Source organism: Ostrea edulis, chromosome 1 (genome assembly GCF_947568905.1).
Source record: "Ostrea edulis chromosome 1, xbOstEdul1.1, whole genome shotgun sequence".
Lineage (NCBI taxonomy): Eukaryota > Metazoa > Mollusca > Bivalvia > Ostreida > Ostreidae > Ostrea > Ostrea edulis.
The window spans coordinates 59,308,110-59,334,838 of NC_079164.1; the positions used below are offsets into that span (position 1 = coordinate 59,308,110).

The following is a 26,729-nucleotide window of genomic DNA, read 5'->3' on the forward strand; positions in this document are numbered from 1 at the left end:
TACAATCATGAAACCGTATTTATCAGATAAACTACGTTTTGCAATCGCTAATGATTGTTTTCATTGTTAATTATAGTTTACGCTTGTGAAACATAGATTATCTGTCAACTATGGTTTACAGATGTGAAATATAGATTAACGTCGTTAACTATAGTTTACGGTCCGTAAACTATAGTTTACAGTCGATAAACCTAGTTTATCAACTGTGAAACTATGTTTAGCTCATTTTTGTGAATTTGGCGTGCCATATACATGTATCACAATTAATTTTCAACTTTCTTTGTAATTATTTTATAAAGCTTTGCCAACATTTCATATTTTCATTTGCCAACTTTGTATCGTCCAAGAATGCATTTTAAAAAACCAGGTTATCATTATATAATATAATATTATATAATATAATTACATGTAAAATTGGGAGGACGAATTGACCAAAGAAAGGGGACCTCCTTGTTCATTGAAACAATATTACGATCACAAAATACAACAGTTTTTAATCATTTTCGTTATTATTCGATGTTGTGGAAATAGTCATACATGAATAAACGTAAGATGTAGTTTGGATTAATATTTTGGACGAATTGGATTACTTCGAACCCAGTATTTACAAAGGGCGTGTTTGAGTTTCGACACTTATAAAACGTACTAGATTTACCGCTTTTCGGTAGGTGAAAAATCTGGTTCGGTACGTTTGTAAAAGAATTCTCAGAATTTTTGTTTTGTTTTATCTTTATATATCATATATATATTATATAACTAACTAACTAACTAACTAGGTTACAAACAGTAACCACTTCATATCGATTTTCCGGGACTTTCGGCTTTTGGTCGTACTACATTTACCACTTGCCAGCATGCGTTATGAAAATAGCTATGATGGTGGAACTTGGTGGTGGATTTCGGTTCTTTTAGGGTGGTTTCGATTAAATTAGGCTTAGTGGATTTCGGTTATTCGTAGCACCGCACCCATCTAATATGGGGGATTTGCAATTAGGCTTAAAGTTGAAGGACCCTGGAACATGTCGAATTTTCTTTTCCTCTCCATTTGGAGGGATGGAGGGCGAAAGAGAAGAGCTAACGAGAAAGTATTTTCCTCAAATCCACCATCTCTGTAACCAATATGGCGTGACTTTTGTTGCTGTTGATCTGAGATGGGGTATTACAACAGAGGCGTCTGCCACCTCCCAGGTTATCAACATATGCTTGCGGGAACTTGATCGATCTGACTTTTTTGTGGGATTCTTTGGACAGGTATGGAGTTCAGTTTTACATTCTGACATCGATCATTATTTCATTAACCAGGAAAGATTCATAAATCGTCGGTATCCAATGTAAACATTTCCGGCGCCTGGTGTAAAGAGCGTGTTGATGTCCGAAAGTCAAATTTTCTCACGTTGCTGAAATTAAAAGGATAATGATATTATTCTTTGTTTGTATTCTAGAGAAAATAATACAGGCTTTTAACTAACAACAAAATTTAACAAAGATGTTGGAATAAAGTGAAACTAGTTTCACTACGGTAGGTAACTCTGTCAGTATCGCGGGGATTTTTTTTTAAGAGTTAAAGCTGACATGAATTAATAGATATAGGCAAGTATAGCATCTCTGTGCCCGCTATATTCCTCAGGTTATCTGCCATATTAGATGAATATTCTATTGCTATATGTGTCAGGATTTGCATGGTAATAACTTCCCTTTCAGACCCTTATTTAACTAAATTGTTATAACGAATGTCGGCTCTCTACATAGACTCGTGTTATTTGCACTGCGATGCAAATTAGTTTTAGCCTTTTAAAAGCAAGTCTCATCACCCTATATATACTCCTGTTATTTGCACTGCAGAGCAGATTAGTTTAGGCCTTTTAAATATCTTTAATATCTTTCCCGCAAAGTGTTAAAAAGTCCCATAAGTTTGTTAATCCGACATCGATTACAATTTAGTGAAAAAATGACAAGTGGCTGCTGCTGTTAAATACCACATATTATTACATTTTAATGAACATTTTATAGTTTAATATACTCTTTCATTTGTGAATAAACAGTAGAAAAGGTATATACCGTACTGAGAGAGTGTTATTTATACTCGTATGTTTTTACTCGTTAAAGGGACTGATTCACGATTTTCCTCCAAATTTTGTTTTTCACTTTAAATGATGAAAATCTACAGTCTAATATGCTTAGAAGGTTTCACAAAAAAATTAAAGTTATTCATCTTGAAAGAAGCCCATTATAGAGAGTTTATTATTTGTTTTGAAAACAAAGATTGAGGTGTGTTATAATTGTTTACAGGGTTTTGAAAATATTTTTAATGGATATTGATCCAAGTTTATTATATGTATCACATCTTAAGTATACTTTAGGTAAAATGTGTCATTTAAAAGTTAAAATTTGTGATTGTACAAAATGAAAATACTATAAATTACAAAATTAACGTTTCACTGGTTTGTTTGTTTACATACAAAGACTCGAGTCTTTGTTTACATAACACAGAATCAAAGCTAGAATATTGCTCTTATCCTTGCATTCAGACGGTCCAAATTTTTGTTGTAAACATTAAATGAGCTACATTTTTAATTTTTAACATCAAAAATGAAAAACGTTTCTTTCGAAAAATGTGAACCAGTCCCTTTAATCGAATAAATCGATTAGTTTAAAAATTCATCATGTTTAGTTTCAAGGGGGTGGCCGCTTCTTGGTGAAAATGTCTATGTGAATTTTATATCAAGTTTTTTTATCAGACATTAATTGAACTTTTGATCTCGCCCCTAAAACAGATAATTGTGATATACCAGATATATTTGCATTACAAAGTAACAAATAATGGTCATTGTAAAAAAAAAATGAGGGGGGGGGCAGTTTTCGTCTCCCCCCCCCCCCCCCCCCCCCCCCCCCCCGATTTTACGTGCCTATATTACAGCAAATTAACTCCGTTTTTGTTATAATATACATGTTTGAAATGACCAACAACATGAATAATTAGATTATCAAATTTTCGGGATGACTTCGTTACTGTGCACTGTGACTAAACAGAAGAAAAGACAAAAAAACAATGAATGGAAATATTTCATAAATAAATCAATAAGAGGGAGAAAAAAAGCCAAAGAAAGTAAACAATATGGACTAATACATGAAACTTTGCAGAGGATTAACAGCCTTTTAGATCTAGAAATTAAGTCAAATAATCATCAGGTATTCCCATATTGATCATGTCTTGAGTAGAAGGGCAGAAAACTGATAAAAGAGTTTTGGTTTTTTCTGATCTTGGTCAAAGTCAAAATGTGGATAATTATGCCATCTTGGTGAAGTCAGTTGGTTTGTAAGGGTCGAATGACTTCAGCCTGCATGCATCCAGAATTTTTTCTTTTGCTTACTTTTGGTATTAAAATGTATCTGACCAACTTCAATGGGTCATGGTCAGTAACCATGATTGTCATGTCTTCCCATTGGTGATTATACTGTCATTGAAATATGTAGCAACTGGCAAATCTTTCTTGGTTTTGACAGCTATAGCTAGAGGACTGGTGGTTATGTTCACCGGTTTGCAAAGGTCGCACGCACATGCACACACATACACACAGGATCCCGATTTAGATCCTAATCCTACACAAGAAGCGAACACATTGTACAATGTATTTTCCAATTTACCAGAGGTATGGCTGGCATGGCATAGACGACAAAAGCCTACAAGAAAATTTTGAAAATGCAATCGGAAGGTACCCATGGCTGGAAAATTTCAGAAACAAAAGCGTCACAGAACTGGAGTTTCTTCACGGTCACCTCAACAATCCTGGAGCTTTACCAGCCGTTATTTGTTTTAGGAATAAAGTAAGTTGATCATAGACATGTTGATAACATCATACAGGCTAACAATGAAAGCACACACATATATGTATAACACCTAAATTCTTCTATCAAAGAAAGGGTTAGGGGCAATCAGAGAGGTTGATTTCATCTGAAAATTTCATGAAAAAAGAAACCCAATGGAACAAAAAAAAAGAAAGAAAAGCAAACAAAACAACAACTCAAAACCAAACCCAAAGTTCTAAATCCCAAATCGTGGGAGTGTTGAGGTGGTGGTGGAGGGTTGATCCTTTAGTTCAATTTTACATTTTCACTACTGTACTATATAAAAAAGGGGCAACCAGCATATAGATCAAATTGTTTGCATGTAAAAATAACCAACTTTGCAAGTAATAATGATGGGGAAAGTATGTTGTCGAAAAAAGTAGCCAAATGGTTCTTGACTGACCCACTATCGAAATTGTAAATTTCACAATTCCCAGGGTAGAGGTTTCAACAGCATATATTGTAGGACTGAACTTGAAAAGTAGTGTTTATGTGTAAAACATTTAAGATAACATCTTTAATGCTACTGATACTAAATTGCATCTAAATGAATATTTACCAATTAAAGATAGGGCCAAAATGGTCTTATTGATTAAATGCCTTTTTCATGTGAAAAACTTCTTAATTTTGCTGATATTGTATAAAGACTATAAATGCATATTTAGGAAAAGCAAAAAGGGACATGCCAAAATTGTTAAATTTTGCAACCCCAGGGTTCTAATGCTGGGTGGGTGGGTCTTAAATAGTCATAACAAAGTGTTAATATTACATATTATATAAAGCCATTCATTAGTATGGACATTTTTGGGGGCATTAGCATTTTAAAAAAAAAAACACGAGATAATAACAGTATGCAACAATAATGATCATTGTCTACATATGACATGATTAATTAAGGTGTTAAAACTTTTGTTTTTAGGAACATGATGAGAAGGAGAGAGAAAAGGGTCAAGAGAAAGGAGACAAAAAGCAGGTGTTTAAGTACTCTGCTGAAAGTGTTCTGTCAACCCAGTTCTTGGAGGATTTGAAACAAAGGTGTTATCATACAAAGGAAAAGGTGGATTTTTTAAATAACATTGATAACCCACATTATAGAATGTTCCTGTATGTTAGAAAATATTAAGCATAGAAGTCTATATTTTGTCTTGGGTCATATAATAACCTGAAATGCCATCAAAATCAATATACAATTTAAAAATCAATATGCAATTTAAAAATCAATATACAATATAAAAATCAATATACAATTTAAAAATTCAATAATTTAATTATTTTCAATAAAATATATCAATGAAAAAATTCTAACCTACAGTAATCAAAGTCCTTGAAGGTACACATGTTTCAGTTTATATGATAAAGATATGAATACTACGGCATTCTATGAATAAAGATATGAATACTACGGTATTCTATGAATAAAGATATGAATACTAGTCGGTATTCTATGATAAAGATATGAATACTACGGCATTCTATGAATAAAGATTTGAATACTACGGTATTCTATGATAAAGATATGAATACTATGGCATTCTATGAATAAAGATATGAACACTAAGGTATTCTATGAATAAAGATATGAATACTACGGCATTCTATGAATAAAGATATGAATACTACGGTATTCTATGATAAAGATATGAATGCTATGGTATTCTATGAATAAAGATATGAATACTATGGCATTCTATGAATAAAGATATAAATACTACGGCATTCTATGAATAAAGATATGAATAAAATGGCATTCTATGAATAAAGATATGAATACTATGGCATTCTATGAATAAAGATATAAATACTACGGCATTCTATGAATAATTAGATATAAATACTACGGTATTCTATGAAAAAAGATATGAATACTACGGCATTCTATGAATAAAGATATGAATACTATGGCATTCTATGAATAAAGATATGAATACTATGGCATTCTATGAATAAAGATATGAATACTATGGCATTCTATGAATAAAGATATGAATACTAATGGCATTCTATGAATAAAGATATAAATACTACGGCATTCTATGAATAAAGATATGAATACTATGGCATTCTATGAATAAAGATATAAATACTACGGCATTCTATGAATAAAGATATGAATACTACGGCATTCTATGAATAAAAGAAAACAAAGAAATAAAAATGAAAATAGTTTCAAAAGACAGTCTGTCTTTTTACACTCTTTCCAAAACAAGCCGTGTGCTGACCACATGACTCTTATTTGCATACCAGTGCATGATGCTATTTTCTCAGCAATTCTTGGATGCATGCATATTTAATAACTACCCTTTAGCATTTGACATAATGATTTTACTAGTCAGTCCTTATACTCCTATACCTACAGTCAATGAACTCAATGTCGAAACTTATACTGACATGTTTTCTTTCCAGCCATGTGTAAATAAGGCATGTGCAATGCATGCATTAAACAAATAAGGCCATGCAACCAAAGATGTCCAAGAGTTAAATGATAAAATCAACTAAAAATTTCTACCTATTACTTTCATCTGGGATGAAATCAAGTAGTTTACCTTGAACAAGTTATCATATATTGTCATTATAGATATATATCCATTTTAATAGTTTGGAAAAAAAAAAATGAATTGTTAGTATGTATGTATACCTTTAGAACAGTCTATTATTTGTTCACCCCTGAGCTAAAATCATACACAATAATAAGCCTATTTATGGTGTTGTCGAAGCAGGGTTGTGGTTAACATTTGAAACCGTACAAGGGCCATATGGCCCCTGACTTTCAAAAGTTTACGGACCCACAATTTGATCCAAGGGCCCACATTGTATATCAATTACCAGTATTAAAAGACCAAATAGCAGAAGAATGTTATAGTGACAAAACATTCCACTTGCTGTGTCTGACATTCATGGCTGATTAAGAATTAAGCCTTATTGAAACAATCTCGATCAGTTGTTCTCATATTTATGGAAGTATTGGTCTCGGTTAGTATTTCTCTTCTGGGGTTTTGAAACCCTTTCGATAAATCTATGTGGCTAGTCTAGCTGGTCAATTATATGCTTGACGTAACCTGTGCTTAGCTTTGCCCACAACACGAATAACCTTGGTTAGTATAATGCTTTATTGTAAAGGAAGGTTACATCATAAAATGAAATGTTCTGGGAGAAAATTTTGTTGCCAAATGGGCGAGGGGATTTTTAATATCTAATAACCCATAGCAAATATTACTCACATTAGCGAGTGCTTATCAACAACCCTGCGAAGTATGAAATACACAAACCAGTTTATCTCATCCCCAGTAATGTTATATCCTATGTAAATCTGCAGAATGTTTCTACAGTCTATAGTAAAACAATTTTAGAATTCTAGCAAGTTGTGCGCTAGAAAATTGTAAACAAAATAAGTTACTACTGAACACTTCCAAACATTATAGAAATTACCTATCTAAAAATAATTACATGTATTTATATATCTTTACAATTGATGAATACTGTAGAAATTCAAGTGAGGTCATATGTGTCAATAAACAATAGTACACTTATATACTACACAAGAATATCTATGACAATCTTATCAAAATAAAGAATAAAGAGCTAGAGGAAGATTTTAAATATAACTTTTTTTCCCCAGACTTATGGAGTTCATTTAAGTTATCCAGACCCAGCAGAGGTATGTAATTTGGGATATTTTTATAATATATAATTCATTTTTCACATCTGCAAATTTTTGCATAGTATTTAAACTTTTGTATAGTGTGTGTATGTTGTTATTTTCAGGGAGCCAAAATAATGTTTGATGCAATATGGAAGTACCTAAAACAGGTTCTACCAAAGCAGCAGATGGCTGAAACAGAGACTAAGAGAAGCAAACTGTTGGCACAACATGATGCTTTCCTGGCCAGCAGACAGAAAATGTTTGGATTGGGAGACACAAATTTGGCTTCTCTTCTAAGCCTCATTAGTAAAGGTGTACAATGAATTTGTTATTACAACAGTTCAAAAAGTACTTATTAAAGTGTTTATAGAGATCATTTTAATGATTTTAAGCTTCTTGTTGATGAAAGAGACACCACATAGCAGGAACAAAATTCAGACATTTTAAACTATTTTCAGTTTGTTGTGTAAGAGAGTGTTAATAATTTTGCAGAGTGTCCAGCACCACTTTTGTTAATTGGACCCTCAGGATGCGGAAAATCCACCCTTTTGAGTTTGTTTATCTCCAGAGTCAAGTCTGAGTACAGATCTCAGTTTGCATTGGCTTATCACTGTGTGGGACATGCAGAAGAAAGTACAGGTACAGTCCCTGAAACCTTCTACTTTACCATTTTCCGTTCGCTCACCATGCGTTCACTGTGTGCCCATCATGCGTTCACTGTGCGCTCTCCGTTTACAGTTTTGCATTCACAAATTGTTCACCATGCATTCACCATTCACAAAGCGTTCACCGTGCATTCACCATTCTTTGTCATTCATATGGCAAGCCCTTTTACTATTCATTCAAAAAATAAGATATCTCTTTAATATCTCTTTAAATTAAAGAGATATCTCTTATTTTATTTAGAGACATATTTCTTTAAAATGAGAGATATCTCTTAATTTTAAGATATATCTCTCTTAAATAGAGATATCTCTTTCACTTTGAGAGATAATTTAAGAGATATGTTTTTCAATTAGAGAGATATCTCTTTAAAAATCATGAAAATAGTAAAACTGGATGGGACCAACCACTTACTTCAAGACATACATGGTATTCGACATATCGGTGTTCGAGATACCGAAGTTTACCTGTATAGTTCATTTATATCCAATCAGATACATATATAGTTCATTTATATCCAATCAGATACACATATAGTTCATTTATATCCAATCAGATACATATATAGTTCATTTATATCCAATCAGATACATATATAGTTTATTTATATCCAATCAGATACATATATAGTTCATTTATATGTTGTCATGTATGATGTATGTTTTGTTCTTCTCAATTTCTTTTCATATAAAGTCAGATGCTGTCAATCAATTTTATTTCATGAGGCCTTTGTATTTTCACGAGAATTCAATGATGCATTTATTTATGAGCCATAATATTTGTAAATTACTTAAGTCTGGTATATTTAATCTGTTAGATATATCATCCAGATACAATATGTTACATTATGTAATCTGTTAGATTCATCCAGATACAATATGTTACATTATGTAATCTGTTAGATTGATTGATTGAATATTGTTTAACGTCCCTCTCGAGAATATTTCACTCATGGAGACGTCACCACTGCCGGTGAAGGGCTGCAAAATTTAGGCCTATGCTCGGCGCTTATGGCCATTGAGCAGGGAGGGATCTTTATCGTGCCATACCTTCTGTGACATGGGACCTCGGTTTTTGCGGTCTCATCTGAAGGACCGCCCCATTTAGTCGCCTCTTACGACAAGCAAAGGGGTACTGAGGACCTATTCTAACCCGGATCCCCACGGGAATGTAATCTGTTAGATATATCATCCAGATACAATATGTTACATTATGTAATCTGTTAGATATATCATCCAGATACAATATGTTACATTATGTAATCTGTTGAATCTGAAATGCTGTTTGAGGTACCATGTGAAGTGTCATTGCTATTTATGTTTGACTTTTTTACCTAAAAAAAGCAATATTCCCAGTTGGGCACCTTTAGATTGTGGAGATTCTTCATGTGCAGTTTCATTGTTGAGGCTAAAAGAGTATTTAAAATATTATTCAGAAAGCGTTTCTCATCAATGTAACTTTTGACCTCAGCCCTTCTAACCTAAAAATAATAGTGGTCATCCTTTAGTCATAGAGACTAATCATGTGAAGTTTCAGTGCTAAGACCCAAACCCATCTATCACATGGGAAGTTTCAGTGCTAAGGCCCAAACCCATCTATCACATGGGAAGTTTCAGTGCTAAGGCCCAAACCCATCTATCACATGTGAAGTTTCAGTGCTAAGGCCCAAACCCATCTATCACAATATGTGCCTCAGTGACCCTTTGTTCTACGAATCTAAAAACAATGTGGGTCATCCTTAAGTCATGGAGACTCATGTGAAGTTTTATTGTTAAGAGATGATGTCATTCAAAGCCATCTCTTAACTGTGACATGAGATATAGTGAACTTTATCTATGACCTTCTGACTTCAAGTAACCAACAGGGGCAAACTTCTTTTTCTAGCTCAAAAAGTACATGTATCAAACATCCAGGAACCAAACAGTCTCTTTAAAGCTGTATGACTCGATGCTCATGTTTTATTTTTGTACATAATTACTTTCAAGCAGATTGATTAGTGTTGAAAGTTATTAACTTTTCCTTAATTACATGCTTGAAAACATTTGCATGTAAAAGGAAACAGTGAGAAGATTAATTAGAAAGTAGATACAGTGTGGTACACATAAATCATCCGGAACACCTCGGGCCTTTCACCAAAAACATGGTGTTTTTTGGTGAAAGGCTCAAGGTGTTTGGGATGATGCATAAATTGTTAGGCATCTATGAATAGCCCCACACACGTCAGGGGAATCCCAACATGATGTATTAACTAAGATGCAACTGTCTAATCTTAAGGACATGCGGGACGATGTGGCCAAAAATAACTCGTCAATGAATATTGTTTCTTTTTTTCATGAAGCACCATCAGGATGTTCTTTACAATGTGTATAAATTTCATGGCCACTTTCTAGGTATACAAGGGAGATAATTAGCTTTGAATTACCCCCCTTTTCGAAAATTGTGAATTTTACAAGATAATTCCGATTTTCATTTCAAAAAAATAATTTGATGGAATTTTTATATATATCTTTTACAATAATCTTTAGAATATATGTAAAATATAAAATAAATAATAATAGCGTGCTTAAACATAACCGTATAATAAGAAATTGGGAAAATTTAAGGATTTGGGGTGGAAATTAGTACTCAAAAACAGGATAGTCCAGATACTAAATGAAGCACTGCTCAAAAACCTGTCAATGAATTTTTTTTGCAAACACTGCAATTAAAAGCTATTCATATACCTAACTTCCTGTAGAGATATGATGGGATGAAGCTAATCTTGATTTTGAGGTAGGCGTCCTTGAAGTTATTTATTGATATGTTCACTTGGGGTTAGGGTTGGCGGAATATTATTTAAATAATAACTTTCAAGCTTATATTCTTTTCATCTACAACTACTGTTAAAAGTAATGAAGGAGGGGACAGTCTCAATTTATTGTGCCTGTTTTGGAATACATGGTTAGAAACGTCTAGCTCTACAAGTTGTCTTCCTTCAAACCACGGGGTTAGATCTAGTTAACGTCAATATAAGCTACTACTTCGTTTACAAGATCAACATTACTTCCACAGCCAGGAGAGCTAGTGTCGCATAACTCGATCGTCTCCATCCTATTTTTCAAGAAATTTATGTGTCGCACATGTTGTGACTTTGCACTTTTTTCTTTTTCACACGTCTGCTTCTCGCATACTTTTCGATCTGTATCATATTTATTACATTAGTAACCATTTTCGCAGCAGTGTTTTGTAAAGTTAGTAAAAATAATTTGTAATATAAAATAGTTTGAGAGATAAAGCATACTTAGATTTACATGAAAATGCTTGGGAAAATTAAACATTTTTCGCAAACAATGATCGGTTATAAAAGCACCTGAAAAGTTCATACATTCCCCAAGCAAGATTCAGAGAAATGTGTGTCCAGTTCTAGTTTCACACTACTATAGTAAATATCAACAAACGATCATCATCTTACACTTGCACCGAGTCATTGTTTACATACGATTGACTTTCCTTTTGTAAATGTCTAGATTCGAATATTGCATGTAGGAGTGATTTCGGTTACTATCAAAATTACTGTGGTGCATACTATATACATATATAATATACACAATGTATATGAGACTTGTAATCAATATGAAATAGAAATAAAAATTATCCTTTGACAAGAATTCAATCAACAGATTTACAATTGACAGCGGTAGCAAATTACGACAAAATATGATGACATTTTCCCCGCGGTACAACGTTGTGACGTACTTTTTTATTGTGATGTCATATAGTGTGTCGGTAGTGCATTGTGATTTTTCTCGGGAAGCTTTAACTACGCTGCGTCCAGTTCTAAATTTATAATAAATTCGCAATCATCACGTGATCATCGTCCCGCATATCCTTAAGGCTGAAAGAGCGTAAAACAACGAATTACTAAGAGGTATTTGATATTTTCATTTCTATTAAACTTATGGCATGGTACTGTTGTAACAAAATACACAGCTTTACACAGATAAGACCACCGATGATCTGAAAGTTTGAACTGGTTACGTGACTGTCACTTGAAATGGCAGAGTGATGCGATTGTTTGTAAACACTGGTTTAAAATCAAATAATTTTGGTTAAAACTGGTGAAATAATGTATGACATGTCATACAGCTTCATAACTACATATGTGCGATGATTTAATAGCGTTTTTATGAGATGGAAAAAAATTGTCGTAATTCGGACCATACAGCTTTAAATATTTGACCCATGCAGTTACCCTGACCTTTATCTTTTTTTGCCTCCAAAATAATTTGAGTTATTCTTAAGTCATGAAAACTCATCATAAGAAAATTAATTTTTAAAACTAAAAAAGTATGTGATATAATCCATAAACCCTTTCCAACATTATATGACCTCAAGCAGGTGATCTTAGCCTTTGATGTGCTGTTCTTACATAGAGACTCTTCTTGTCAAGTTTCATGGCTAAAACTCAGACAGTATTTGAAATATCATGTTAACCACATGATCAGATATGATTACCCAAATTTTAAATATCTTCTGTTTTCTCTGGAATTGTGGACAATTAATTGATCAATAATGAATCATTTAAATTTATGTATGATAATTGATCTCTTGATTTAAAGTGATTCCCAACACTATTGTTTCTAGATTCTTTTCAAACTCTTTCATTGGGCTTTCCATCTTAATGCGTGTGTAAAGTCTCCTCAAAGGAACATACATGTACTATCTACTACATACTTCATGCTGACAGAACAGAATGAAAATGAAACAACAGCAACATACATTCTACTCCACCTATATTGAAGTCGCTTGTATTGAAAATTCAATCTTTTATATTGAAGTAAAAATAAATCCCCTGTAACATTATTTATATAATTAGACATTGGTTATTTTGAACTTTGGATATAATGGACAATTCAATTTGAATTTCAATATATCTGTAGTAGACGGAACATTTGATGTATCCAGGACAATTAGTTTGAAAGAAGTGTATACATGTATTAAATGAATACCCAACTGAAATCTAATGCATTGAGATGTATTTGAAGATCCAGGTCAAATTCTACAGCGACTTGCAGATGAAATTGAATATGCTTTTGATGTAATGGAGGGAAGAGAGGAGACAACAGCAACAAAGAAAAAAGAGGTAGAGGATGTCAGGGATATCATCAATCAGCTGGCAGCTGGCATCAATAAAATCCAAAGTAAAGGAAAACAGTGCATAATTATTATTGATGGTGTGGATAAAGTACCTAAAGCTTCAAGAACTGAGGAGGTATGGCATACTATGGGATAATAGAGAGTGTAAAGCATTTGAAAACGACTACTGGGAAACACATGCAGTAGAAATGTATATTCATGCTTCTTCATGGCCATATTCCCTTTATACATGTCCTGTATCTTAAGGACAAAAAAATTATTTGTCAATGAATTTTCCTCATACTTGGTAAAACCATAGTAAAGGGGATTCTCAATACAAAATATATGTACAAATGGTGTGAGGATTCTTGTCATTGAAAGGAGTTATGGGTATGGAAGAGTTACCTTCCTTGAAAAGCATTGAAAAAACTGATCAACATTACCTCAGTCCTGTTAAACTTTCTCTGAAATCAATTTCTTCCGAAATTCACACAGACTAAAGGGAATGCATGGATACCATTTCAATAATTTTGGCTCACCTAGCTGGTCTGAAAGCTCAATTGAGTTTTTCTGATCACCTTTTGTCTGTCTTTCCACCATTTAAAACTTTAAGCATCTTTAACTTTTTCTTCAGAACCACTGGATCAAATTCATTCAAACTTTCCATAAAGCATCAATGGGTAAAGGGGATTTAAAATTATTCAAATGAGGGGTCACATCCTTTCAAAGATTCAAGATGATAATTAAGAAATAGTAAAAATATGATGGCATTTTTTAAAAGTCTACTTCTCCAGAACTGCATGCTGGGCCAATTTCAATCAAACTTCACACAAATCATTCTTGGAAAAAAGGAAATTCAAGTTCATTCAAATAAAGGGCCAATTTTTCTTCAAAGAGGAGATACCTAAGAGAAGAAAATATAGGATGGGGTCTTTAAAAAATCTTCTCAAGAATCACTGGGCCAAAAAAGTTGAAATTTTCATGAAAGCTTTCTGACATAGAGTACGTAGATTAAAGTTTGTCTGAATCATGGCCCCTATGGGTAGGGTGGGGAATATATAGGAGAAAATCTACTTGAGAACAGAAGGGGCATGATAAGTCATGTTGATATGCAATCATCCTTAGGTAATGTAGATTCAATTTTGTTCAAATTGTGGCCCACAGGAGTAGGGTGGGGCCTCAATAAGGGATCAAAATTTTACATGGAAGTACTGTAAATCTGAATTTTTTTTTTTTTTTTTTTTTTTTTACATCAACTTATTTTTAGCTGACCTGAGTTGAAAGCTCAATTGAGCTTTTCTGATAACTTTTTATCCAGCATCCTTCTATCTGTCCATCCATTCGTAAGCTTTTAAAACATTTTCGACTTCTTCTCCAGAACCACAGGGCTAATTTCTGCTAAACTTGCTACAAAACATACTTGGGTGAAGAGGATTTAAATTTGTTCAAATGAAGTGTCTAACTCATTTTGAAGTGGAGATAATTAAAGCTGTATGGTCTGATGTTCATCTATGATTTTTTTTAGGGCAGCTGAGTAAACTCAGGTGGCCTATTGCAATTGGTCTGCGTCCTTCATCGTCCGTTGTGCATCGTGTTAACAATTGAACATTTTTAACTTCTTGATAACTACCATTCCAATTCTTTTCAAATTTGGTATGACACATCTTTAGGACACGGGGGATATAAATTGTATATTTCAGACCTCCAGCACCCTGGAGCTTTAGGGGCAGGGTAAACACTGCCAAAAAGTGACAAATTTTCAAAGATTTTCTTCTCTAGAACTCCACATGTATATGAAAAACTAAATGCACAGTGATGTAGAGCAGTAAGGCCTCTACCAAAATTGTAAATTTCATGATCCTTGGGGTAGGAGTTTTGACTCTAGGGTGGGGCCAAACTTAGTATATAGTATTTATGTTTATTATATAACCATCAATGTATCGTTCTTTGATACTGTGGATTTCACAGCGTGTGATCCGGTTTTCCGGATCACCACACTGTGGTTTTCTGATTCCGTATCAGTATCCTCTGAAACTGATGCCGTCACAATGACGTCACAATGCAACAACGCAACGTTATTTGTAGAAAATGTTGACATCGTCACAATGGTATGTCTGTGTTTTTGATCATTTGGATTACATTTATTATCTTATAAATGTGGATTTAAAATGCACAAGGGGGTATATAATAAATTTATCATTACTACAGTAACTTGATCCAAAGAGTTGGATCACGTCTCGTTGACAGGCGCGGATCATCAGATCAAACTCGACGCTTCGCGTCTCGTGTGATCTGATGATCCGCGCCTGTCAACTCGATGTGATCCGACTCTTCGGATCAAGTTACTGTAGTAATAATATATATGTATAACATTTAAAGGGCATCTTGTTTAATGCTATTGATACTAAATTAACACTAAATGGATATTTAGAATGAGCAGGTAGCCCTTTACCAATTTGATGATCCCAGGGGTAGGGGTTTTGGTATTAGGGTAGGACCAAAATGGTCAGTGATTAAATGTGTTAACAATTGAACATTTTTAACTTCTTCTTGATAACTACCATTCCAATTCTTTTGAAATTCGGTATGAAGCATCTTTGGAACAAGGCTGAGATGAATTGTAAATTTCAGGACTCCAACTGCTAAAAATGGTCCATTTTTAAAAAATCTTCTTCTCTAGAACCTCACATGTGTATAAGAAAAACTAAATGCGCAGTGATGTAGAGCAGGAAGACCTCTACCAAAATTGTAAATTTTATGATCCCTGGGTTAGAGGTTCTGAATGCAGGTGGGGCCAAACTTGGTATAATAGTGTATGTGTTAAATAATATCTTCTTTAATGCTTAAGACTTGCACAGCAGGGTTAAGGTGTCCCAAGAAAAGATAAAACAAACATCATAAAATGTACCTCAGTGCACTTCCCACTATATGACGTCACAATATAAATTTAAAGTACGTCACGACGTACAGGTCTATAGTTTTATTATATACCCATCAATGTATCGTTTGTTGATACTGTGGATTTCACAGCGTGTGATCCGGTTTTTCGGATCACCACACTGTGGTTTTCTGATTCCGTATCAGTATCCTCTGAAACAGATAACGTCACAATGACGTCACAATGCATCAACGCAACGTTTTTTGCATAAAATATTGGCCGCGTCACAAACAAAACTGCACACAAAACATAATTTCACTGTATGTCTGTATTTTTGATCATTTGGATTACATTTAGTATCATATAAATGTGGATTTAAAATGCATAGGGGTATATAATAAATTTATCATTACTACAGTAACTTGATCCGAAGAGTTGGATCACGTCTCGTTGACAGGCGCGGATCATCAGATCAAACTCGATGCTTCGCGATCTCGTGTGATCTGATGATCCGCGCCTGTCAACTCGACGTGATCCGACTCTTCGGATCAAGTTACTGTAGTGATAATATATATTTATTATATACCCATCAATGTATCGTTTGTTTGATACTGTGGATTTCACAGAGTGTGATCTGGTTTTCTGGATCACCACACTGTGGTTTTCTGATTCCGTGTCAGTATCCTCTGAAACTGATAATGTCACAATGACGTCACAATGCATCACTGCATTGTTTTTTGTGGAAAATATTGACTGCGTCACAAACAAAACTGCGTACACAAAATATAATTTCACTGTATGTCTGTATTTTTGATAATTTGGATTACATTTATTATCTTATAAATGTGGATTTAAAATGCATAAGGCGGTATATAATAAAATCATTACTACAGTAACTTGATCCGAAGAGTTGGATCACCTCTCGTTGACAGGCGCGGATCATCAGATAAAACTCGATGCTTCACGTCTCGTGTGATCTGATGATCCGCACCTGTCAACTCAACGTGATCCGACTCTTCGGATCAAGGTACTGTAGTAATAATATATATGTATTGCGGGGAAAATGTCATAATATTTTCTCGATATTTACTACCGTTATCTTGTGTTAAAGCTGTATATGTTTAAATTTGTTTATCAGATGATTTTGTTTTCTGTTTTCTTTGATAATATATAAGTCTCATATTTGTATATATATATATAGTGTGCACAAAAGACTGTAAAGTAATCTATATTTTACATTGCGACCTTGAAATCGCCCCCAATGTGTATAGTCATTTGGAATAAAGAAAACCAACATGTGTACATATCGACTCGGCAAAGGTGAAAGATGACGATATTTTATTTCGATCAAGGCATATTCCTAAAGGTAAATAGTTGCAGATTTAGGATTTTGATACGGAAGGAAGGATATTTTGCCTCGTTTAGATAAGATTTGGCAGTGAATGTAGGAAATGCCCAACATTTGAGTTGAGATTATTGAAATTACTATATTTGAAAGGATATTGTACCGATCCGTATCACTTTTTAAATCTACCATATCAATGTTGAGATATCAAGCCCAAACTGCAAATGATTTGAGTGCAACTTTCACCTGTGCCAAGGTGATAAACAACTGAAAGTCTAGCGGATAAAAATAGCTCTACGTCACTTGTATGACGACGTAATAGTTAAGCGAGGGATTTCCCCATGTGATACGATGTTTGTTTATGTAATTGATAAACGATTTTTACCAAAAATTTGCGACGCTTGGAAGAATTTAACTTTCAATTGCATATGCTGTTATTACTTCTTACTTTTTACTCGGGACACCTTAACCCCGCTGTGTAGTGTAGTCACTGGTGATACTATAAACTATCACTCAGGTGACTGATACGGCCGGCTGTGGACCTCTTGTTGTACGAATTACTTTAAAACAGATGATTTAGTTTTTAAAGTTATTATCAAAGTTATTAACTTTCCCTTAATTACATGCTTGAAAACATTGGCATTTAAAAGAAAAGAGTGAGAAGATTATTGGAAAGGTAAATATAGTGGGTGCGTATAAATACATATGCCGCTCGTCAATTCTGTTGGGCATCTATAAATAGCCCCACATGCATCAAGGCCCAACATGATGTATATAATTAAGATGCAACTGTTTAAATTTAGGTCTGAAAAAGCGTAAAACAACTAATTACTAAGGTATTTGATACATGTATTATATTGGTCACATTTGGAATTTGATTTGTTCATGCATTTTTGAAAAATTCAGTGATTTATGAAATTTTATTTTGGTACTACATGTTCTGTATGTTGTCTTTGAAATAACTATTTTGCCAGATTTTATTTTGGCTTCCGAGAAAACTCCCAGAGGGAACAATAATGATCGTATCAGCTGCTTCTTCTGAAGCAGAAGTCCAAGAGGAGCTTCTCACAAACAGATCTTTTGACATGTTGGAAATTCAGGACCTGTCTGAGGAAATGAGACAGGATTTCTGTGTGGTAAGAAAATGACACTGATTACTGTAGATTCCTTATTTTATGCGAGTACTTATCGTCGACTGACCAGTTTCGGTGACCTTAGTGATAAACCTCGATTTTCTCATTAATCATTAATACACCTACCTTTAAAGTAATCAAATTCCTTTACTTTCATCCAAAAATTCCAACTCCTTTGGTACGTTAATTAATATATTTTATTATATTAGCAAAAAACATGTCACTTTGTGGTCCTAAAACGGTGACGTCACCTATTTCGGTGACCATTGTTGATATGAGTTTGCCAAAAGTTTGTAACTGTTAAAACGTATATACAGGAGGAATATGTGCAACTAAACGTCAATGAATAACATAATATAGGTTAGATTTCTAGACTTTTAGTATACTTTATATTAATTTGAAGGCTTACTTGAAAAAGTAATAAGTAAATGGGCTTATTTTTGGGGTACCCGTGTTGATTGTTTGCATACTCTCCTTCTAGTAGTTCATTTTCGGGAAAAAATTGAAGACATACTCTATATATGTTTGCAAACACTACGGTGAAATTGATGACGCAATCTACACCCGGAAACGACAACGTAAACAAAAGGTCACCGATTCTGGTAAGTCACCGAAATAGGGCAGTCAACGATAATATCGTGAAAAGACTCATGGACTTCAAATCGCGTGAAAATAAATTTGCAAGTGCTCTGTTGATCAAGTGTTTTTGCATGTATTTTAGCAGTATGAAAATAGAAGCGAGAAATATTTTTTTGCGAGTGATGTTTCTAACGAAATTAAATGATGATAAATTCCTCTCATATATTTTGGAATTTACAGTACCAGTAACTGCACTTATACCAAGCCAAATAAATGTGAAATAAAATATATGATAAAAGATACTGTAAAAGTGGTTAATATATATATATATATATATATATATATATATATATACTTGCGGAAAAAAGAAACTGTGCATTATAAAATTTAGTATAATTTTTCTATATTTATTGTTTATATTTATAAAATCTAAACAATTGATAAAGGTGATGTTTTTGAATGATATCGGATAGTACCCGACTCAGATGCACAAACTTTTTCATGGTTAATGAACACATATGTTTATTGAAGTGTTCGTACGCACGAGTTTTACTGGCCAATACTGTTTGGAGTAAGAAGTGTAAAAGCTTTGTTTCGACACTATTTGTTAAGGAAAGCACTTTAGTTTTGACAAAATTTACCCTTCTGTCATGCCAGGACTCAACGAAAACCAACGTAATCGTGCTGTTGGGATGCTTCAAGCTGGAATGGCACAAAATATCGTAGCAAGACACTTTGGAGTTCATTGGAACACCATCCAGTCATTATGGAGACGTTTCCAACAATCTGGTAACACTCGGGATCGACCATGTTCTGGGCGTCCTCGTGTGGCGTCGCGTCGACAGGACAACCACATTAGACTTGTGCACCTGAGAAATCGTTTCCAGACAGCAGGTTTGACTGCTCGTAGCATACCTGGACTTCGACCAATCAGTCCAAGAACTATGCGTAATCATCTGCGCCAGCACATCAGACCAAGACGTCCAGCAGTGCGCCCAATACTGCTTCAACGTCATCGCATCGCTAGACTAGCGTGGTGCAGACGACATCTGCGATTTATCCTACAGGACTGGGCCAATATTCAGTTCACTGATGAATCCAGATTTCATTTGGATAGCAGTGACGGCCGTTGTAGAGTGTATCGTTGCGTTGGGGAGCGGTACCAGGACGCTTGTGTTGTGCAACGTCGACAATTCGGTGGAGGTAGCATTATGGTGTGGGGTGGAATAACAGCACTTGGAAGGACCCCTCTACAAATTGTCAATGGAAATCTCACCGGCGTATGCTATCGAGACGAAATTATTCAGCGCCATGTGATACCCTTCATACAGAGACAGCAAAGTCACATCACTCTGCAGCAAGACAATGCAAGGCCACATGTTGCACGTGTAGTCAGGGACTTTTTTGTTCAACAGAATGTCAATGTCTTACCTTGGACAGCTGTTTCCCCCGATTTATCGCCGATCGAGCACGTCTGGGATGAAATGGAACAACGTCTACGCCGTTTACCAAATCAGCTAGTGACATTGGCTGATTTAGGCCAGGCTTTAACCAACATCTGGAACAACATCCCTCAAGCTTTTCTGAACACTTTAGTGGCATCAATGAGGCACCGTTGTCAAGCATGTGTGAATGCAAACGGTGGTCACATGTGTTATTAACTTTCTTAATTCAAGTTCGAATACCAGTGTCTTTCGAGTGGCTTTCAATTCCTGTATACAATATCAGTTGCTGATGAAAATTTCTTCTTGAAAGTAAATTGACAATGCCTCATGGCAATCTCAGGAAAATAGTGTGAGGCTTACAAATATGTTTGAATGTACAGACCAATTTTTGTTATTTTATCTAATATACCAGATACATGTACGTTGTATTATTAGGTCACCTGAGTAAACTATTAGGTCACCTAAGTAAAATGGTCAGTTATTAAATGTGTGAACAATAACAAGCTTTAATTAACTTGAATTCTTCTTGATTATAACTAACATTCCAATTCTTTTCAAATTTAGTATGAAGTGTCTTTGAAGCAAGGGACTTGGGGGCAAGGCAAAAACTGCCAAACATTTACCAATTTTTCAAAATCTTCTCTACAACCGCACATGTGTAAGAAAAACTAAATGCATAGCAATGTACATGTAGAGCAGGAAGGCCTCTACCAAAATGGTAAATTTCATGATCGCTAGGGTAGGGGTTCTGACCCCAGGGTGGGGCCAAACTTAGTATATAGTGTTTACGTGTAAAACACTTAAATAACATCTTCTTTAGTACTATTGATACAAAATTGAAACTAAATGGAAATTTAGAAGGGGTACATGTAGGTAGTCCTTTAGCAAAATTGTAAATTCCATGATCCTAGGGGTAAGGGTTTTGTTTCAGGGTGATGTCAAAATTGTAATAAAAATTTGAATAACAATTTGAAGGACTTATTTAAGTTTGATGATACTGTATAAAATTTGAATACATACTTAGAAATAACAGAAAAGGATGTACAAAAAATGGTGAATTTCACAACCCAGGGTTTTGACTCATAGGATGGGTCCAAATTAGTCATATCTTTTAATGTTGATACACATATTATATTGTGTAAAACCTTTCATCAGTGTATGCACTTTTAAAGGCATTGAAGTTTTAAGAACACATCTTGTTTTATAGCTGTTGCTGAACATTAGAATTTAGCTTAGATATTCAGAACAGGATTTTTTTTCTGGATTTAATAGCCCTTGGGAGTAGTGATTCTTTTCACAAGTATTCAGGTGATGGATAAGGTCTGTGGGCCTCTTGTATAGCACTGTTAGTTCCCGAGATGAATATTGTATTTATCCATTTGCTATTGTCATTCCAGAAAATGTTGATGGAAGCTGGTAAAGAGTTATCCTCCTTGCAGATGACTAGAATTGTACAAAGCAATGGAGCAAAAAACACACTCTTCCTGAAAGTCCTTCTGAATGTAAGTATAATATCAACTGGAGGCAATTCTTATTTGTGCAGGAAGACTATAGTACATTTCATTTTGTTACTTCTTTTGATAGGAGCTGATTGTTTTTGGGTATTTTCGTCTTCTTGATCAGAAAATTGATTCCTTGGCTAAAACTCAGAGGTAATGAACTTAATTCAAATTACATGATAAATTTCAGTATCATGATATTAATTTCACTTTTTATTAGCTCACCTGAGCTGAAAGCTCAAGTGAGCTTTTCTGATCACCTGTAGTCCGGCGTCCGTCCGTCTGTAAACTTTTAACATTTTAGACTTCTTCTCAAAAACCACTGGGCCAATTTCAACCAAAGTTGGCACAAATGATCCTTAGGTAAAGGGAATTCTAAATCGTTAAAATAAAGGGCCAGGCCACCTTCCAAGGGGAGATAATCAAGAAAAGGTAAAAATAGAGTAGGGTCATTTAAAAATCTTCCTCTGAAGAACCACTGGACCAGAAGAGCTGAAATTTACATGAAAGCTTCCTGACATAGTGCAGATTGTAAATTGTTCAACTCATGGCCCCCGGGGGTTGGATGGGGCCACAATAGGGGATCAAAGTTTTACATACAAATATATAGGAAAAATCTTTAAAAATCTTCTTCTGAAGACCCACTGGACCAGAAGAGCTGAAATTTACATGAAAGCTTCCTGACATAGTGCAGATTCTAAATTGTTCAACTCATGCCCCCCGAGGGTTGGATGGGGCCACAATAGGGGATCAAAGTTTTACATACAAATATATAGGAAAAATCTTTAAAAATCTTCTTCTCAAGAACCACTGAGCCAGAAAAGCTGATATTTACATGAAAGCTTCCTAACATTGTGCAGATTCAAGTTTGTTCATATCATGGCCCCCGGGGGTAGGATGGGGCCACAATAGGGGATCAAAGTTTTACATACAAATATATAGGAAAAATCTTTAAAAATCTTCTTCTCAAGCACCTCTGAACCAGAAAAGCTGATATTTATATGAAAGCTTTTTGACATAGTGCAGATTCAAGTTTGTTCAAATCATGGCCCCCGGGGGTAGGATGGGGCCACAATAGGGGATCAAAGTTTTACATACAAATATATAGGGAAAACCTTTAAAAATCTTCTTCTCAAGAACCACTGAGCCAGAAAACTGATATTTACATGAAAGCTTTCTGACATAGTGCAGATTAAAGTTTGTTCAAATCATGGCCCCTGGGGGTAGGATGGGGCCACAAGGGGGGATCAAAGTTTTACATACAGATATAGGGAAAATCTTTAAAAATCTTCTTCTCAAGAACCATTGGGCCAAAGAAGTTGACATTTACATGAAAGCTTTCTGACATAGTGTAGATTCAAGTTTGCAAAAATCATGGCCTCCAGGGGTAGGTTGGGGCCATAATAGGGACTAAGGATTTCATGCAAATGTATATGGAAAGTCTTTAGTTATGGGCCAAGGTGACTCAGGTGAGCGATGTGGCCCATGGGCCTCTTGTTAAATTTTATTTCTGAATCATAGTTTAGATAAAAAACAACCACTCTAATTCTATGCACAAGTACTCCGAAGTGGATATATATTAAAAAGATGCTGAAATTTCTCATTGACAATATCTTTGTATTGTCTTTGGTAATCAGGTCTTCCAACAGTCTTTTGGAATTCCCATGGGCACGAATTATGCTCCTTTTGTTAGCTGACCTGTTTTTAGCTCTCCTGAGCTGAAAGCTCAAGTGAGCTTTTCTGATCACCCATTGTCTGTCAACTGTCTGTCTGTAAACTTTTCACATTTTTGACTTCCTCTCCAGAACCACTGGGTCAATTTCAACCAATTTGGCAAAACACATCCTTGGATGAAGGGCTTCAAGTTTTTTCAAATGGAGGGCTATGCCCCCTTCAAAGGGGAGATATTCATAAAAATGCAAAAATAGGGTGAGGTCATTTGAAAATCTTCTTCTCAAGAACCACTGGGCCAGAAGAGTTGAAATTTACGTGAAAGCTTCCTGACATAGTGCAGATTCAAGTTTGTTAAAACCATGATCACGGGTGTATGCTGGGGCCACAATAGGGGATCAAAGTTTTACATGCAAATATAGAGGGAAAATCTTTAAAAATCTTCTTCTCATGAACTACTGGTCCAGAAGAGATGAAATTTACATGAAAGCTTGCTGACATAGTGCAGATTCAATTTTTTTAAAATCATGGCCCCCAGGGGTAAGATGAGGTGACAATAGGGGATTAAAGTTTTACATACAATTATAGGGAAAATTTTTAAAAATCTTCTCAACAAAAACTACTTGGCCAGGAAAGTGGAAATTTACATGAAAGCTTTCTGACATAGTGCAGATTCAATTTTGTAAAAATCATGACCCCGGGAGTAGGTTGGGGCCACAAAAGGGATCAAAGTTTTACATGCAAATAGGAAAAATCTTTAAATATGAGCCAAGGTGACTCAGGTGAGCGATGTAAAAGTATGAAGTCTTGACTTTATGATTAAAATTTGTGAACCTGATTCTTTTTTAAAATCAACTTAATGCAATGAATTAGAGGGATATTCTTTTTAAAAAGTTAATTTCTCATGTTTGATTGTTGCAGCGTTGATGAATTATTTGAAAAAGTCTTGGAGAGGTTAGAAACTGACTACAAGGAGAGTGATTATGAAGGAAATTTAGTAGAACAGGTATATTAGTATCTTAAGTGTATCAAATAGTAAAATTTAGTAGAACAGGTATATTAGTATCTTATGTGTATCAAATTGTAGAATTTAGTAGAACAGGTAAATTAGTATCTTAAGTGTATCAAATAGTAGAATTTAGTAGAACAGGTAAATTAGTATCTTATGTGTATCAAATAGTAGAATTTAGTAGAACAGGTAAATTATCAAATAGCAGAATTTATTAGAACAGGTAAATTAGTATCTTATGTGTATCAAATAGTAGAATTTAGTAGAACAGGTAAATTAGTATTTTAAGTGTATTAAATTGTAGAATTTAGTAAAACATGTAAATTAGTATTTTAAGTGTATTAAATATTAGAATTGTTTTTTTCATACTGAATTTCGACATTTTTATGACACCAGATATTGTTGCTGTTTCCAGATTTGAACATAAATCTAAATCAGATCATTGCCAATTCTTTCAGATATATCCTGATAAGTACTGATATAACATATGATCTAATTAATCACCATAATTTATTACTCTTCTTTATTGTCATCTAATTAGTAAATTACACATCACATGGCTTTCCATTCACTTAATTGATTTCATAGCAGATCTGTGTAGTTTGAACCATTTCATTCAATGTAAGAACCTTTGTTTGTAGGTGATGTGTGTTCTGTGCCTGTCTAGGATGGGAATGACTGAGGCTGAACTGACCAACATGTTCTCTATTCCCTCTCACATTTGGTCACCATTTTTCTTCTCTGTTGAAAATTACTTCATTGACCAAAGAGGACTAATTCAGTGAGAGGAAAACATATATTTTTTAAATAAAAAAAAAAAAATAGAATTAAATAAATGGAAATTCAAATACATGTCAGAATTGAAATTAAGTTTTCTTTTGAAGGCAATTGAACTACATGTACATGTAAAAACCTCTGTCTTTATTCATTTTGTATGATGTCAAGACATGTTGAATGATAGTACTAAATGAATTTGTCAAATTGACTTTATCATAATCCATTATTAGGCATGTACACATATTCACATTTTTGTATCCTTAATTGAAGGAGAATTATATAGTATTAAGTTTTATAGTCACATTACAGCTTTAATTTGAAGGCAATCTTACAGGTGTCAGACAATCAATCAATCAATTTATTCTCATAATTAAACTTTGCATATACATGTTATGTACAGGTAATCATATGTATTACATATACAGTATAATTTGTCCAAACCGGCCTCTGAGTACTCCAGACTCTGTCAATTCCAGTCACAAAATATAGTCCCTAACATTTCTTTTACAAATCCTTTATTAATAATTCCCTGTACTCTGGAAACTGCGAATTCTGTATATCGGCCGGCTTACACAGTCCCGATTGCTATCAATTAACTTTAATTATCCTGTGTAAACCGGCCCCTCGATTATACACCACCCTAATTGTTACATCAGTCGTATTCGGATTACACGAGGTCCTAACTGCTTGTAATTAGCTCTAATTATCGTATGTAAACCAGTCACCCACGATGACCAACCTGTCAGTATTCGATTGATCACACGCGGTGTACACAAAGGGTGTCTCAAGGGAAGCCTCAGGTAAGTAAGAGTTCAACTGGTGATGAGTCATAATCAGTTTAAAATAAAACCTGATTTTTGGGGATGCACTTTCAATTATGACAGCGCCAAGCACGAGGTAATGGTGCACGGGCCTCCCCCATAACAACAGAGACGAGAACTGACAATAAAAGACAAAGTTCAATTAATCAATGAATTCGATACATTCTTGGAATGAATCAAAATCGTCAACAACCCAGTCATGTTTTCCAAAAGCAGGGTAGACCTCTCGGAGCTCCGACGAATCAGACAGTGATGATATACAGTTAAGTTAGCTCAACTCACCATATCTGGTCGATCACTGGGCTTTA

The 26,729-nt window shown here is 34.4% G+C and overlaps 1 protein-coding gene across 2 annotated transcripts in view; it reads left to right on the top strand.

Annotated features, from left to right (window-relative positions):
- The first annotated feature begins 832 nt into the window (after positions 1 to 832).
- LOC125649463 (TPR repeat-containing protein DDB_G0287407-like) overlaps positions 833 to 26,729 on the top strand; it is a 116,196-nt gene continuing 90,299 nt past the window's right edge. The window contains exons 1-12 of one of the 2 annotated variants that reach the window (XM_048877014.2): positions 833 to 1,251; positions 3,649 to 3,825; positions 4,766 to 4,903; positions 7,463 to 7,501; positions 7,609 to 7,798; positions 7,979 to 8,125; positions 13,174 to 13,400; positions 18,462 to 18,623; positions 22,042 to 22,146; positions 22,229 to 22,296; positions 24,736 to 24,820; positions 25,465 to 25,604. In XM_048877014.2, the coding sequence (XP_048732971.2) occupies positions 976 to 1,251; positions 3,649 to 3,825; positions 4,766 to 4,903; positions 7,463 to 7,501; positions 7,609 to 7,798; positions 7,979 to 8,125; positions 13,174 to 13,400; positions 18,462 to 18,623; positions 22,042 to 22,146; positions 22,229 to 22,296; positions 24,736 to 24,820; positions 25,465 to 25,604 (1,754 nt within the window). In that variant the 5' untranslated portion in view covers positions 833 to 975. The remainder of the gene's footprint in view (positions 1,252 to 3,648; positions 3,826 to 4,765; positions 4,904 to 7,462; positions 7,502 to 7,608; positions 7,799 to 7,978; positions 8,126 to 13,173; positions 13,401 to 18,461; positions 18,624 to 22,041; positions 22,147 to 22,228; positions 22,297 to 24,735; positions 24,821 to 25,464; positions 25,605 to 26,729) is intronic. The other variant, XR_007360708.2, reaches the window with a different exon arrangement.